Source organism: Gambusia affinis, linkage group LG12, assembly GCF_019740435.1.
Source record: "Gambusia affinis linkage group LG12, SWU_Gaff_1.0, whole genome shotgun sequence".
Classification (NCBI taxonomy): Eukaryota; Metazoa; Chordata; class Actinopteri; order Cyprinodontiformes; family Poeciliidae; genus Gambusia; species Gambusia affinis.
In genome coordinates this window covers 8073313-8088788 of record NC_057879.1, presented here as the reverse complement: position 1 = coordinate 8088788, position 15476 = coordinate 8073313, and the positions used below count along the sequence as shown (strand labels likewise).

General features: G+C 39.8%; 2 protein-coding genes across 4 annotated transcripts; both read left to right on the top strand.

Annotated features, from left to right (window-relative positions):
- The first annotated feature begins 805 nt into the window (after positions 1-805).
- Positions 806-8090, top strand: si:rp71-1g18.1 (uncharacterized protein LOC559922 homolog). The gene is made up of 4 exons (XM_044133328.1): positions 806-1217; positions 1466-1596; positions 2527-2620; positions 4317-8090. The coding sequence occupies exons 1-4, from the start codon at positions 968-970 to the stop codon at positions 5288-5290; spliced, it is 1449 nt and encodes a 482-aa protein (XP_043989263.1). The 5' UTR covers positions 806-967; the 3' UTR covers positions 5291-8090.
- Positions 8091-9072: 982 nt separating this feature from the next.
- On the top strand, positions 9073-15451 carry LOC122840725 (E3 ubiquitin-protein ligase TRIM11-like). 3 transcript variants are annotated; one of them, XM_044133325.1, is made up of 8 exons: positions 9073-9266; positions 9338-9606; positions 10764-11081; positions 11151-11228; positions 12071-12152; positions 12244-12333; positions 13018-13065; positions 13999-15451. In XM_044133325.1, exons 2-8 carry the CDS (start codon positions 9349-9351, stop codon positions 14538-14540), a joined length of 1416 nt encoding a protein of 471 aa, XP_043989260.1. In that variant the 5' UTR covers positions 9073-9266; positions 9338-9348; the 3' UTR covers positions 14541-15451. The 3 variants fall into 3 exon arrangements, with proteins under 3 accessions (XP_043989260.1, XP_043989259.1, XP_043989258.1); XM_044133324.1 differs by having other exon boundaries at positions 9335-9606; XM_044133323.1 differs by having other exon boundaries at positions 9074-9606.
- The last annotated feature ends 25 nt before the right edge of the window (positions 15452-15476 follow it).

Sequence of the window (15476 nt, the reverse complement as noted above, 5' to 3'; positions counted from 1 at the left end):
ATATCTATATATATATATATATATATATATATATAGAGAGATATATATATCTATATATCTCTCTCTATCTATATATATATATATATATATATATATATATATATATAGATAGATATATGAAACGTTGAGTTCAACCAAAAAGAAGGGAGCATAAATAAAAACATGGACTCAACCAAAAACTTAGGCTGTCAACTAAAAAATTCTGATATGCAAAATAAAAGTTTAAAACAAAAATGAATAATTTTAATAAGAAAAAAAGCTTTCTAAGCAATTTTTTTGTTTCTAAAATAATTCTTATAATTTGATTGAGATACATTTGTGTGAAATTATTATTATTATTTTTTTTATTCTAACGTTTTGATCACTATGGAAGCCCGTTTCCGCCACTCTGCTAAAAAAAATAAAAAAATAATCTCATTATAATGAGATACTATCTCATTATAATGAGATACTATCTCAAAATAATGAGATACTATCTCATTATAATGAGATAGTATCTCAAAATAATGAGATACTCTCTCATTATTTTGAGATACTATCTCATTATTTTGAGATACTATCTCATTATAATGAGATAGTATCTCATTATTTTGAGATACTATCTCATTATAATGAGATTATTTTTTTATTTTTTTTTAGCAGAGTGGCGGAAACGGGCTTCCATAGATCACAACTCTTTTTTCGTTCGATGTGATTTTTATTTATTTTTTTAAATTGAATAACTGCGAAACAAATTTAACTACATAGCAGAATTTCAGCCATGGGCTCTTGATTTTTTTTGCTCCGTCCCTGTCAGATCCTCTCTGGTTTTGATGCGCATGCGCTCAATCCAAAACACGCCTCTTCCCTTTGGAGAAGGCCATGTGGTCAGGCTGTGGTTGGTAAATAAATGCTAAATGGTGACTTTCGCCTAGGACGGGTTTTTCGGGGATAAACTCTTGACTTCTGTGAAGCCATTGGGGCCAGAATGTCTGCGGACGTCGTGAACATCCAGGCGCAGGTGGAGACAGTGCTGAGGGCTCTGGTCAAGGCGGCGTCGGTGGAGTTGATGAAACTGTTTGAGAGCAGATTCCGAGCAGAGCCTGTGGCCGCGGGCCGCGCAGAGGAAGAGCAGCGAAACGTAAGCTTGGAGTCGCTCTGCGCCGTGTGGAACGGAGGCAGCAAGCGAAGCGTCGGCGTGCAAGTGGATGAGGATATCAAGACAACGGTGGAGCTTGGTGGGTTTGCGTGTTTTGACTTCCATGCACAATGATGGGATAGGATTTATGTTTCGCTTTAGTGCATGATGAAACCCGAAGAATACTTTTTTTGTGCTTAAATGCTTAAAGCAATCGGTGCATTTTTCGCATATCTTGCATGCATCAGTCATTCCTGCAGAAACCGGATAAGTTCTCAGAGTAATCTCTGTCGCTAAAGAATACATTTCCTTCGGTGTCATGACCCCTCCCCCTCTTCTACTCTCCAGACTCTTCCCTTCTGCTTGGGGCCAGTTGCTTGTGGGAGACCAATAATGTGGAAGTGGAGGGCTGTCTGGTTCCGTCCGAAGTCCTTCTGGCTGAAGACACTGACCCTCATTGGGCACCTCACAAGGATCAGGTCGGTGGGGGCTTACAGCCTGTATAAGTGGAGCTGGACGATATCTCTGAGAAACGTATCACGACGTGAGCATTCATATCGGTCATATCGATAATTATTACGGTTTTTTTTTGTTTTAAATATCTGAAATAGTTCCAAACTAGTAGTGACTTGACCTCTCATGTTTTACCCACAGTTTCCATGCTGCTGTTGTTTTACTTTTAAGTTATGAGGCAATGTGGCATGGTTCTCAACATGTTGTTGCTAGGTAACCAGTACTTGTACTTGTTTGCAAGTGAGCTAGTAGAGGGGTTCCCAAACTTTTCCATGTGATGGCTCCACAAAGAGCGTTGACCTCCAGCGATTGAGTCCTTTTGCACATTTACAGACAGTGCTACAAAATATGTAAAGAAACATCAATTCTTACAGTGATGGGGTTTTTTTTTATCCACCATTCAATAATTATTACAAACGTTAGCATAAAGGCTGCCTCATATGCCTGCTATTAGATGGCCATGAGTCCTGTGGTGGAACATTTTATCTGACAATTTGTTGTGAGTTTATTACCAGATACTACTTTTTTTGATCACAATCTCCTCTTTTGATTATAAGAACATATGTAATATTTCATATTAGTCACATCAAATTTTATTTTATTCCTGCAGTTCTGTTCTGTTTTTGTTTTTCTGCAGCAGTGTCGTCTACAGTGGGGCTGCCGGATTGTTCCTTTGGTCTTTTTCTTGTTAAAACCATTAGCATTTCTTGCTTTAGATGCCAGCTTATGGAGCAAAGCAGCTTAAAGAGTTTGACATGGCAGCCAATCAGAAAATGAGCCTCACAAATAACAATGAAATAAATTATTTCATTCTACTTTAATGTGTTGCCTTTAAACAGGAAATTTCACTAGGCCTGGTAAACAAGTTCTGTTGTTTTCTGTTCTTGTTTTATCAGACTAAAGCAGTTTCCGTGGATACGTTGGAGCTGAGCGGACTCGAGCTCGACTCTCTCACTGATGATGACCCTCAACTTAAGGATATTTTGCCCGGTAAGCACTCATATGAAGTGATGAACATTGCTATTATTATCCTGTTTTTCTTGGAAAACAAGAATAACAGGATCTTGATGGAGTAAAAACAAACACACTGTTGGTTTCACCTACAGTTACAGTAAGAAATGGGACGCAATATGTTCATATAAATCATGTTTGGTAATTGTACTGTAGCTTTATTTTATTTCTCATGGTAGAAATACGTTCAAGTCTAATGCTGTACTCAACTTTACTAGTAGACTACAACAGAAACTTCACATTTGGAGTTTGCCTTTCAGTCAGATTGCTTCTTATAAATTGGTGGAAGTTACGGCTCTTAAACATTTTCACAAAATCATCTCACCTCTTTGTCTGAGAAGCTAGCGCAATGTGGTCTATATCTCTGATGGGAAACATGACTGATGATCTGAAAAGTGTGGCAGTCATTTGCATCCAGCTTCTCTTTGTGTGTTTAAAAGAAGCATTCAGCTTATAAATATCACTATATTTATGTTGTGATTTTTGGAAATATCACAATATTATCTCACCTCTTCCAGGTGAGACCAGAACCTAGTTGTATTTATTCATTCAACCTTAAGACAAAAGGAGGTTATCGGTTATGTATAGAAAGATTTTTAACACCCAGTGATGCAGTGAAAAACACACTCATTTTGGCGCAGAGATACTGTTTTTTATATTCCTCATTCTGCACCCTCACTGAAAGGTGTTGACGTGTTGTATGCGTTTATGGACGACTGTGTGACCTAAACCTGTCTTATGTGTTATCAGTAGATATGGTTATGTTAGCAAGGACACAAAAATCATATATCCATAACAACCGGTTGTCTTCAGGAATTAAATAAGAAGCAAGCAGCAATAATCTCAGCATAAATTCAGCTGTTCTACAGATCAACCTGGTTTAATTTATTTTGGGGGGTTTTTTAAGTTAGTTTTTTTTCCTTTTTTATTTTTGGATAAGTTTATTGTTCTATCCGTTTTAATTTTTTTAGTTACTATTTTTATTTGTTCTATCTCAGTCTTGAAGGTGAAATGCTTTGTCAATGTTTAAATCTTGAAAGGGAGTATATAAATCAAGTTTGACTCGTGACCATGAATGGAGTTAGTAGGCATAGAAAAGGATATTCATAATTGGTTTGTTATTAAAAAAAAAGTAATAACAATTTGTTACCGGCTGGAAAATGTAAAAGTTTTGAATGGAAGTGAAAAATAGTTACAATGGGGCGGAGAGAACAACTCTAAACATACAGCCAGAGCTCCAAAGGAAGTGGTTAGATTAAATCAAATCCATGTACTAAAATGTCCTAGTCAAAGATTATACCTAAATCTGTTTTGAGATCTCGTCTTCATTAAAGAAAACAAGAAAAAAAAATTAATTTGTGAAAATATCCCATCTAGTTGCAGTTGATTTTGCTTGATTTATTTTAAAAGCCTTGTAGGGTAGAGAGAGAAACATACCACACGATTTCACTATTATTTATTTTTTTCATTTAATTTTAGTGAAACCTTTTGAAACCAAGCTATATATTCCCTTTAATTTCACAATTGCACATTGTTTTTTGTGGTTCATGAAATGCATTAAAGTTTGTGGTCATAAAGGGACAAAATATGAAAAAGGTCAAAGGGTCCTTTTGCAAGAGAACTTGTGTACTTTGGCACTAAGCATAACAATAAAGGAAACTGTGCTGTATTTCAGTCTCTGCAGACGAAGGCTCTGGAACATCGCAATGTGGATCTACCCAGATATCACCCGCTAAGCAGAAGCCTCTTCTGATTCAACCAGATACGAGAAACATGGCTTCTGGGGAGACGGTGAAGTTTGTTTGCCCCTTAATCCTTATGCCAGACTCTTCGGCTCCTAAAGCTGAGAGTTCAGAGGAGCCCGTTCAAGCTGAGCCCCAGCAAGCCTGTGTGAGCACGGCCAAGGGGACCGCCTACAGCCCGTCGCCGTCTGACGGGGCCGTGACCCCAGCGCAGGTCGGCGTGTGGGAGCGGATCCACTCGCCGAAAGACTCCAAGAACCATCTGCAGATGAAGTTGAAGCTCACCTCTCCAGATCAAAAGTTGCTTCTTCCCTGCGTGGTACAGCTGGTCAACATGCTCACAATACCAGAGATGAAGACTGAGGGTGACGACGCCGCGAAAACTCTCAACGCGAACAACAAATCCGGCAGGACTATCCCCAAAGACCTGCGTCGGCACCAAGGTCCCCACACTGGCCATTGCCTCTGCTGCTTCACGAGGTGCGACAACGACGTCTGGCGCCTCCAGAACATTGTCACACACTCCCGCGACGGATACGTCTGCGGCAACTGCGGGAAGGCCTTCAAGCGCCGGAAGATCCTCCGGCGGCACGAGCGTTTCCACACCGGGGAGAAGCCGTACGCGTGCTCCAAGTGCTCCAAGACGTTCGCGCTGAGGAAGAGCCTCCGCCGCCATCTGAGGTTCCACACGGGCGAGAGGCCGCACACATGCCCGCAGTGCGGCAAAAGCTTCCGGCTGCGGGACAACCTGAAGGCGCACCTGCGGTTTCACAGTGGAGAGAAGCCTTTCAGCTGCATCACCTGCGGGAAGACGTTCCGCATCATGAGGAATATGGAGAAACACAAACTGAGCCAGTGCGATTTCTTCGTGCCCTCATTCAGAAAGATCGCCGGCTTGTCGCTGTGAAGGCGACGGCGCTCACTCGCCATTGTCTACCTCAGACCGCTAACACTGGACTGCTCATGGAGAGTGGCGTCCCCTAAAGCAGAAGAAAGGACACATTACGTCAAAGGTCTCAAACTGCATTCCTCAAGGGCTAGAGTCCTGCAGCTGTTAGATGCGTCTCTTGTCCTACACGCTTGACTTCAATGGTGAAACTGTGTCACTAACATTCAGTCCAGCTCTCCAGAGCTCTGCTAATGAGCTAACTTTGGAACCAGGTGTGCTGAATGCAAAGAGACACCTAAAAGTTGCAGGACACGGCCCTTAAACACTGGAGTGTGAGACCTCTGCCTTAAGCTGCATCAAATCCATATCAGTTCCTGATATGTTGTTTCTACTGTAGCGATACCAGTACTGGTGTCAAGGGGTCATTTTTTGTCTGAACCCATCTGAATGTGGTTTTCTACTTTTTACTTGTTTCTCCTCTTGGATTTGTCCGGTCATTGAGTTTCAGCTCTGGAGCGAGGAGGAGTAAATCTGATCGACTCTTAACGGCCAGCAAATGCTATTGGTGACTGTTCCGTCCTCCGCAGCAGGACTACCGTCATGAGACCTTTGAGACCCATCCTTTGTCGCCCATTAACACATTGGACAGGGTTTGGCAACACAGAACAGCTCACAGGACTGTGTGAAGAAACTGTGGTGTGATCTGTGGCGTGTTTTTACCCTTTAAAACATAAGATATCTGACATTAATTTCACCAATTTCTCTCTGGCCCCACTAAGTTCCTCTCCGGGTCTTGTTTGGTTTCACAATGCCACTTTTATTGGTGCTTCTCAATCATACCAGGCAGCTAAAGAGGTTCTGTTTGTGGTAATACGAGTATGGAAGAGGCTCTGACTCATTAATCTGACTGCTTACCTTTGTGTTTTCTGCATGTAGATTTCTTACAATTCGCTGACATTCTCGTTTTTGCCAAATGTCCATTCCTTTCTTTAAACTTCTAACATTTGCTTTCCGTTTTTTGTCACAACACTTTAAGGTCTACTTTCATTTGATTTCCTTCAAAGAAAAAAAAATCTTTGTATGTGTTTGTTGGTCCAAATTTTAAATCCAACTGAAAACGGTCACTGTCTTTGGTCACACGACTAATGACCTTCTTTGAGGGCGTTTCAGATTACTAGTTGTTTTGGGGGTTTTTAAGCTTATTGTTCCTCACAGTCGGATGGGTGCAGCAGGTTGCTATGCACTCTGCAGACTCACTTGCAGTTTTAGACGGGTTCTTATGGTTGTTTTAGTTCCTGTTTTTGCTTTTGCTTTGTACAAACGGAACCGATCCATTTCGAGTTTGTTTTTTGCTTTTTTGCCATAAGTGTGGTTTTTGTTCTCTATATCAAACCAGGCTAATGACCATCCTATGAAAGGGTATGTCATTGTTTTCCTTTATGTTTTCTTATTAGCATTAACTGCCTAAGCTCTTGTGTTATTCCAGCTGCTGATCACTTCGGTCCTGTATAGTTGGTTTTTCTTTTTTTGTGTGTCCTCAACTTTTTCGGGTATGAAATGGAGCCATCTGCCACGTGACTGTTTATATGGGCCGTTGTGGTTACTGTGATCAATTCTTTTTTTTTTTTTTACTAACCAGTCATAGTCGTCCAAATTTTATGAGTCAAGTGGTGGAAACAGATCAGAACCAAAGTAAACAGAAATAACGTCAAATACAAAGCTTTAAGAAAATAGCATAGTTCTATTGTGTGTAACAGTTTATTGTTTGTATGAATATGTATCTCAAAATAGCCAATCACAAAGAAAAACCTGTTGAATGATAAAGTCTTAAGTCCGCAGTTTATTGATGGGAAAGAGAGGAAAAGGTAACATGTGGATATGAAAGTGAAGTTATTCTGTGAGCAAAGTTGGTAAATGAAAAGATTTTTTTTAAATGCCATAATGCCCACTTTAGATGTTTGTGTAAAGCAGGAAATACTGAGGCAGGAAGTGGAAATCAGTGTTATGATTGTTGTTGCACGAGGAACTCTGCGCCTGGAGAACAACCAGCAAGGGTTTCTGGGTAACGGGACCAAACAGTTTCTGAGATGCTAAACATTATGTGTATACTCGTGGTTTTTTTTTTTTATTATTATTACTTGTTTTTTGTTTTTTACTTTTTACTGTTTTTTCCCCTTACATTTCTGTTTTTTTTTGTTTTTGTTTTTTTTATTATTTGCTTAAAGATTATTGAATGTATGTAGACGTCCCCCTCAAAAAACTCATTCTGTCAGGCTGGTTAGTTTCTAAAGCCAGTTCCAGAGATGAGGGACTGAACCGTCACCTCTGTTTCATTACGGTCATTCAGACGTTTGTGGTCTTTTAAAGTTGCTCAAGGATTCAGTCAAACTTGCAAGTTTAAGAACTTAAAATATGGCATCTGGTTGCAATATGAACTACTCCAGTGAATGTTCAGGAATTTTCTTCAGCTGACCCATCATTCATCTCTCAAGATGTTCTTCAAAACATCTCATGTATGTTGCTGCATTTAGTCGAGTCAGAAAAAATGAGCAATCTTGAGAACATTCTAAGTTGTGTTGTGAGATTATAACTTCATCTCTGAATGGCCTTGAGTTGTCAAGCTTACTTTGTAATGGGTTTTTATTTTAAAAACACATTTGAATCTAAACGAATGATGAAATTAACCTTGTATGTGCTTTGCAAAGACTTTTTCAAAAGTTTTTATGGTTCTCAAGATGTACACTTTATATTGACAAATGTCTGTTTTTCATCTTTTTTTAACTGCTGTTGGAAAATAAATTGTTTTTGTCACACCTAAGAATTTTGTGAAAGATTTATTCAACTTTAAACGCATCAAAGCATGGCATTATGTTAATTTCTGTGTAATTTGCGATCTTTTAACCAATTTAAAACTCTCCAGACGTGAACAGAACCACATTCTCAGAAACTGTTTAAGATGACAGTGTTGTATTAAAATAAAAAATAATTCACTGCAAGTTTATGTCAAAAATGAATAGGTTAGAAAGTTAATTTACTTTTAACAGAACTTAAAAGAAGCACATGTTTTTGTAGATGCACATAAAATCTGTTGATGCTTGAAAGTGTCTGTGATGCTGAATTATCCAGAGCTTCAGATTTTTTAATAATTTATTTATTTTTTTATCTCATTGAGCGATTCTTGGTAAATAAATGTGAAATAGAAATGTCAGCTACAAACTTGGATCAAAGGTGAGTTTAACACTTCAGTATTTTATTTGTATAAAAAGTTTTTAACGTGAAATTATAATAAATAGATTAAAGTTTTGCTTCGAAAATGTGTTAATATATACATATTTTTAACGTGGTATTATACTTGGTATATTAGTTCAGTTCCAATATTTTCTCGTTCTTTACATGTAGGAGTAAAAAGTAAGTCTGTTAATTACTAATGCGCACATTAATAATTAACAAATTCTATGTAAAAATTATGAAAATTTGTTGAATGTAAACGTTAGTATTTTATTTCTGAAGAAAACCACTTTTACAAAATCTGCCACTCTCAATATGGCGGACGCGATGACGTATGGTCCTAAGCCACGCTTTTATCTGCGTACTTCATGACCTGTAGACCACGTGCTTGTAGGATTTCTCGTTGACTAAACTCAACGTGAATTACAAATTTTAAGAAAAAGAATTCAAAAAATATACATTAATATCATTGGACTACTTTTTCGTGTCCAGACGATAAATATGCACAAATCCGCTTAACGACGCGAGAAGAAAAGCTATTCTTCATTTCGTGCGTGGCCTGAACTAGGACCGGTCACGTAGGCTCCGCCCACCAGGAAGTAGAGCTGTGAGTTTCACTCCGCTTTCACTTTCACTCTAAACTTTAACCAAAAATACCGATGTAGCCACCCTTTGATGGCGTGTAATTAAGGCGTTTTAACGCCGCTTTCAACCTGCGTTTCTGTGCCTGAGTTCACAACTTATTCTAAACAACCGGAATATAGCGGTAAATAAATCAACAGCACAGGAGGGTGGTAATATCTCTGTAGTTAACTCTCTACTCATGCTCTGCAGCAGAGGGGTGAAGGATGGAAGATGCAGACCAAACCCGGTGGGGGGAACTGCTAAAGTGTCCGGTGTGTCATGACACCTTCAAGGATCCCCGCCAGCTGCCCTGTGGACACAGCATGTGTATGGACTGTCTGGCAAACCTGCTGGACCACTCCACGGACTCACCTTTCCGCTGCCCGGACTGCAGGGCGGACTTTGGACAGGTCGTCGAGTTACAGAAGAGCTATGCCCTGGCCAGCATTGCAGAGGACTTCAGGTTGATCAAGAAGAGGAGGGTATGTGTTAAATAATTCAGTTGCACGGACCAACTGAATGTTGTTGTTTGTTGTTGTTTTTGGATGATATGAATTTGCAGCTTTCTTTCAAGTCGGACATGCATAAGACGTATGCCTCTAACTATAACCTTCATTTGGTTTTTATTCAACTGTAGAACAGTTCAACACAGTACTTGCATGTTGCATTTACAGAACAGAACAACAACAAAAAACTTCAAAAATAATGTAGATGTTCCAGTGCTGTTTACCAAGCAGAGCTGACTTACGGAAAATTGATCTAAGAGGACCGAAACGATTAATCACATTAATCGTAATGAATCAATTATTGGAATAATCGTCAACAAATTTAGCAATGATTAATCATTAACTGGAGTATCATTCCTTAAAAAAATCCAGTTGTTAAAAGAGCAACATATATTATTTTTTTGCTTATTTATGCATTATTTATACCTTGGATGGAGTAGCTTGTCAGCAAGTAATCACTTTTCTCATGGGCCTTAATACAGTCTATTCTATTCTATTCTATTCAGAGCAGCAATTAAGCCAAAACTGTACAAAAAATAAATTTACGATTGAAAAAAAACATTCTTTGTCTATAGATCTGTTCTATACTGAAGTCCTCAAGTGGCATAGTTTTAGCTTCAATTGGTTCAAATTGAAGCTAAAACGTAAGGTATTAAGTATCCTTTACTATCCAATCATTAATAGGTTAATCAAAAATTAATGAACAGATCAGTCCTACAGTGTGTTGATATTTAGTCAAGCAGAAAGAGCCGGGCTTTCTGCTGAACTGAACATCAAGTCAAGCAGGAAGCTTGACTTGCAGATGTTAGAAGTAAACATACTCCTAACATCTGCTGATGTAAGAAGTATGCAGAGGCCTGACTACAAAAAATCCATGCTACTTTATTGCATTTTAAGCAATAAAATGTGTGTTTTCTTACTTTAAAAAAACAATTAAATTGTGTTTCTGTTAACATTTTCTAAATATTCTAATCTTGTATAAAATAGAGTTAAAAGTTTAAACGAAAAAGGTTCAGTGCTCCAATTTGTCATCAGAATAATCGGCAGAAAAGTCTATTTGTAAAATAATCGTCAGTTGCAGCCCAGTGTGTGTATCTGTTCTGACCTGTGGCTGATCGATCGCTTCTTCGCAGGAGACGCTGGCTGAATGTGTCTACTGCGACTGCTGCCCCGAGACAACAACTGCTGCCTTCAAGTCCTGCCTGAAGTGCGAGGTATCGCTGTGCAGAGAGCACGCGAAGGACCACCTGGAGCTGCCGGCGTTCACCGGACACCCCCTGGTCGATCCGCTCAGTGACCTGCTGGAGAGGAAGTGCCCGCAGCACCGGGACCAGGTGCTGCGATATTACTGCAGCTCGTCCAGGCGCTACGTCTGTAACATGTGCGCCCTGGAGAGCAAGCAGCTCGGCTCGGCATCGGACGCCTCCGCCGTCCTGCGACGGCAGCTGACTGTGAGTTCAGCATCGCTCCTACAGCAGCATCATTAGGTGAAAGATAATCGGGGTGTCTGTATTCAACAGGACTACATGGACCAGCACTTTATAACGCTCCAGCAGCAAATTAAAGAGTCTATAGATGCTGTAAGCAGCCAACAAGAGGTAAGGGATGTTTCCTAAAGCTCACTGGGTTTGCTTAGACGTAGAGTGAAGGTCTTCAACTGGAGCTACAACGCAGTGATTCAATCCTATCCACGTGTTAAAATGGCCCGAAACTTTTTGGGAAATGCTGAAAATGGCTGTTCAAAGATGTTCTCCACCCAATCCGACTGTACCCGAGCTGATTTGCGCAGAAGAATAGACGCAAGTTTCAGTCTTTAAGTGTTACGACATCAACGGACTCACTCCATAAAACACCATAAAACTGGAATTGCAGCGGAAATTGGTGTCACACAAAAATCACAGGAAACTTACTCAAAATTTGTGACTGAAACATGACTAATTTATGTTAGCATGGTTTGTACAAGTGCTTGAAATCCCTTGAAAGGGTTGAGCTTCACTTAGGTGCTTTCAAGAATTGAAAAGTGCTTGATTTCTGGATAAAGTCCTTGAAAGTGCTTGATATTCAAACTGCACAGTTTTGTAATAAAGTGCAATCTAACGTTTGATTCAAAGCCTAAATTTGGAAAAACATTCTTACAGTAAATTTTAACGCACTTGGTAAAAAGAGACACATTTTTGTTTCACTAGTAGACTAAACCTTTCTTGCTTTAGGTCAGATAAAATTACCAAAATCATTTCTATTTAATGCCAGAAAAAGGTAGCGGGAAAATTTATTAGAATTCTTATATTGTAACTTTCTTTGTATATTTTGGTTAAGCATTTAATGTGAGCATAAAATTGACCTCAACACAATTTGTTTGGATCCTTTATTGATCTGTGCAACTGAAATAAAGTTTGCCTTACATTTTATATTTTAAACAATGTTATGATCTTAAATCCAGAAACAGAAAGGAAACCCTCTTGATCGTCTCAACGGCGTCACGGTGGTCCTGCTCTCTCTGTGGTTCATCGTTCTCTACTACGGTGAGAGAGACGATGCCGGGCCCTGAACCGGGCGCAATCGTTCTGCGTTGCCAGATAAAACCGTTGACGTCCATGTTTTGTTTCTCACCAGCCTACAGCTACTCTGTGGAGAACCAGACACTGGCGGATGCACTGGAGAGGCAGCAGAGCCGTGTGCATCACATTTATCCCAGCATTGCAGGTGAAACTCCGCCGTCTCAAGCAGTATTGGGTTCGTTGATGAAAAGACGATGTCTAGCTTGCGTCAGTTTCTGTGTCCAGGTTATGCTTCGTAAATAGGGAATGTTAGACTAATAGATGGGAAAACAACTAGTTGTTTAGAAGTTGTTTCAACTTTCTGATCCGAACATTTTGAAAAACGTTGGCCGTCATGTTCAACCTGAGAGTTGACGCAACTCGGACTGAGGGAGGACACAAACTTTCTGACGTTTCAGAAAGTTTGAGCTAACCTTGAAAAGTACAAAAAGTTTGAGAGTTTGAAAGCCAGGAAATCAAGTGATTTAGAGAAACTCTGCTAGTGTTGCACCACATCTAAAAAATGTAACAGCAACGGCGCAAACAGTTGGTATGCACTGTTTGTGATGCATACGGGTGCTATGCTAGAAGGGGCGCCAGAGCTATGGCGGCATTTTCTGTTTTTAACAGATGTTTGTGCTTGTGTATAATTTGTCTACGCAACTTTGAACTCTCAGAAAGTTCAAAGTTGCGTCCCTTGTCAGTGTAAATAAATTGGAGCCTGCTCTCAGTTCTTAATTTGTTCCAATTCTTAATTAAATGTTTTATCATCATTCAACCCCCAAAATGGAACAGTTTTCAAGTGGAGCTAACGCTCATTTTGACTCAGTCCCATCTTCTTCCTGCATAGGACACATGGCTGATCATCCTCTGAAGAGGCTTTCAGGAGAAGACGAAGGTATGGATGTGTCCCTTTAAATCAGGTGGTACTCAGGCGCCCCCTACTGGTCAACAGGGTACCGCATGTAAACAACCGTTTGTTTTGCCTTGAGGAGAGCTCAAAGTACGATGCTACGGTTAGCTTACGAAATGATTGTGTTTAAAAATAATAAATTGCTTAAACGAAAAGCTGAAGAAGAAACGAGAACAGCAGGACAATTTATATGATCGGAGGAATTTTTTATGTCTATAGGAACATTTTTCAGTTTCTCAGGGTGAGTTGCAAAACTTTTGTTTTTAAAACACTATTAACGATACATAGCATGTCATCGGCATTTGGATCTAGGTCTGTGGCTGAGCCGAGTGGGACGTGATGGCGAGGAGGCGGTGAGCATCGCTGCGCCCCCTGCTGGCTAAATGCGTCTTAACACCTAAAACAAAATTATGTCAGGGTTAAAAATGTTTTTTTTTTGTTTGTTTTGTTTTGGTCAAAATTCTGTTATTCTTTTATCATGCTTCTAAATTACAAATAGCCTTAAAATAAAAATAAAAATGTTTTATTTTAGGGCTTTTTTGATTTCCATGTGTAGATTGTTCAGTTTTGCTGTGGCCAGTCACAGCAAAACTGGCCAAATGTTTTCATTTGACCCCCACAAAAACGCCTTCATTTAAGGTGTTTTTAAATGAGCCTTCATTTAAGGTGTTTTTAAATGAGCCTTCATTTAAGGTGTTTTTAAATGAACCTTCATTTAAGGTGTTTTTGTGGAGGCCAAATGAAAATATGAGTCTTTTAACTCATTGTGTCAGGTTAGGTGGTCGGTGAGGGTTTGTTAATGAGTCAAGTGGTCCTCAGCCTGAAAAAGTTTGAGAAAAAAATTCTCTAAATATATGCACAGGTGTGGGAAAGCGTGTGTGTGTGAGTGTGACCCTCTGTCAAAACCTGCTCTGTCAGGATCTGTCATGTTGGACCTGGACACCGCCAGTCGTCTCCTTGGACTTTCTGCTGACCTCCTGACAGTGGAGAGAGTCAAAGCGGCGCTGCATTATCCCATCAGCGACGGCCGCTTCGACCAAGCCCCGCAGGTGCTCTCCGCCCCCTGCTTCTCCTCCGGCGCCCACGTCTGGGAGGTGGAGGCCGAGGGCTGCTGGGACATCGCCGTCTCCTACCGGAGCGTCCCGCGAAGGAGCAGAGACGGCAGCAGCTCATTCGGATACAACTCGGAATCCTGGAGCCTGTCCCACAGCGGGCAGGGCGAGCTGTTCGCCTTCCACGATGGACACAAAACCGCTCTGTCTGGATCTTTGCGCAGCAGCAGCAGCAGGATAGCGGTGGAGGTGAACTTTGAGGAAGGCAGGATCAGCTTTAGCGCCGTGAGCTCCACCAAGACGCTGCTGCATGAGTTCCAGGCGGAGCTGACGCAGCCTGTGTGTTTGGGTTTGGGTCTCCATCACGTCGACCCGCCCAGCAGAGCCTCCATTGTGAAGGTTTCATGACGCTTAATTACAGCGCAGGAATAAATATTTAAATAGAGGTTTTTGATTGTATGAGTAAACTTTTCTGGGTTTTGATTTTTCACAATATGAATGTTATGTTTTACGACGGAGGTAAGAAAGTCAAATTAAAACAATATATTTTTTAATTTTTTATGATGGACCAAGGTTGCTGTTTTTTTTAAGCATTTCAAAGTTGTTTTGATAAAGTTGCAAGGTTTTATTTTGAGAATAATCTAATTCACTTTCTAATTAATTCTTTAAATCACTGATTTGATTGATTTTATGTTTACAGTAATGATGATGGAGGATTAGGGCCATACTAAGAAAAAGTTAAATAAAATTACCAGAATAAAGTCATAATTTAACGTTAGTAAAGTTTAAATAACTTTACTAACATTATTCTGGTTGTACCATTACCAGAATAAAGTAACATTACCAATTTATTCTCGTAATATTTCTTCTCAAAATGACTTTATTCTCATAGTGTTACTTTATTATTGTATCACTTTATTGTAATTTTTAACAAAATACAGAATACTTGACAAAAAGTCTTTCAAATTACAGTGATTTAAAGAATTCATAAGACTATTAGATTGTTCTGAAAGTAAAATCTTGTCATTTTATCTAAACTTTGAAAATCCTGTCATCTGATAGTGTGTGATCAGATTACCAAACAATTCTTGTGGGATTTCTGATAAATTACTCCTGATTCCAGCCTTAAGTGTTGGGATGAAGTCACAGGAAGGAAACACGTTTTTCCCTCCAAAAGGAATTTTCTGTTTCAGCTCATCCAGGAATGACCTCTGACCTTCTGAGAGGCAGTAATTTGCAAAACTGTCCAAACAACCCCTCTCGACCATAAACCCACACAATTAGAACTGCCACACCGCTGAGGGAGTTGAAGTACAGAACTTGCCTCCATCTTGGATGTGAAAC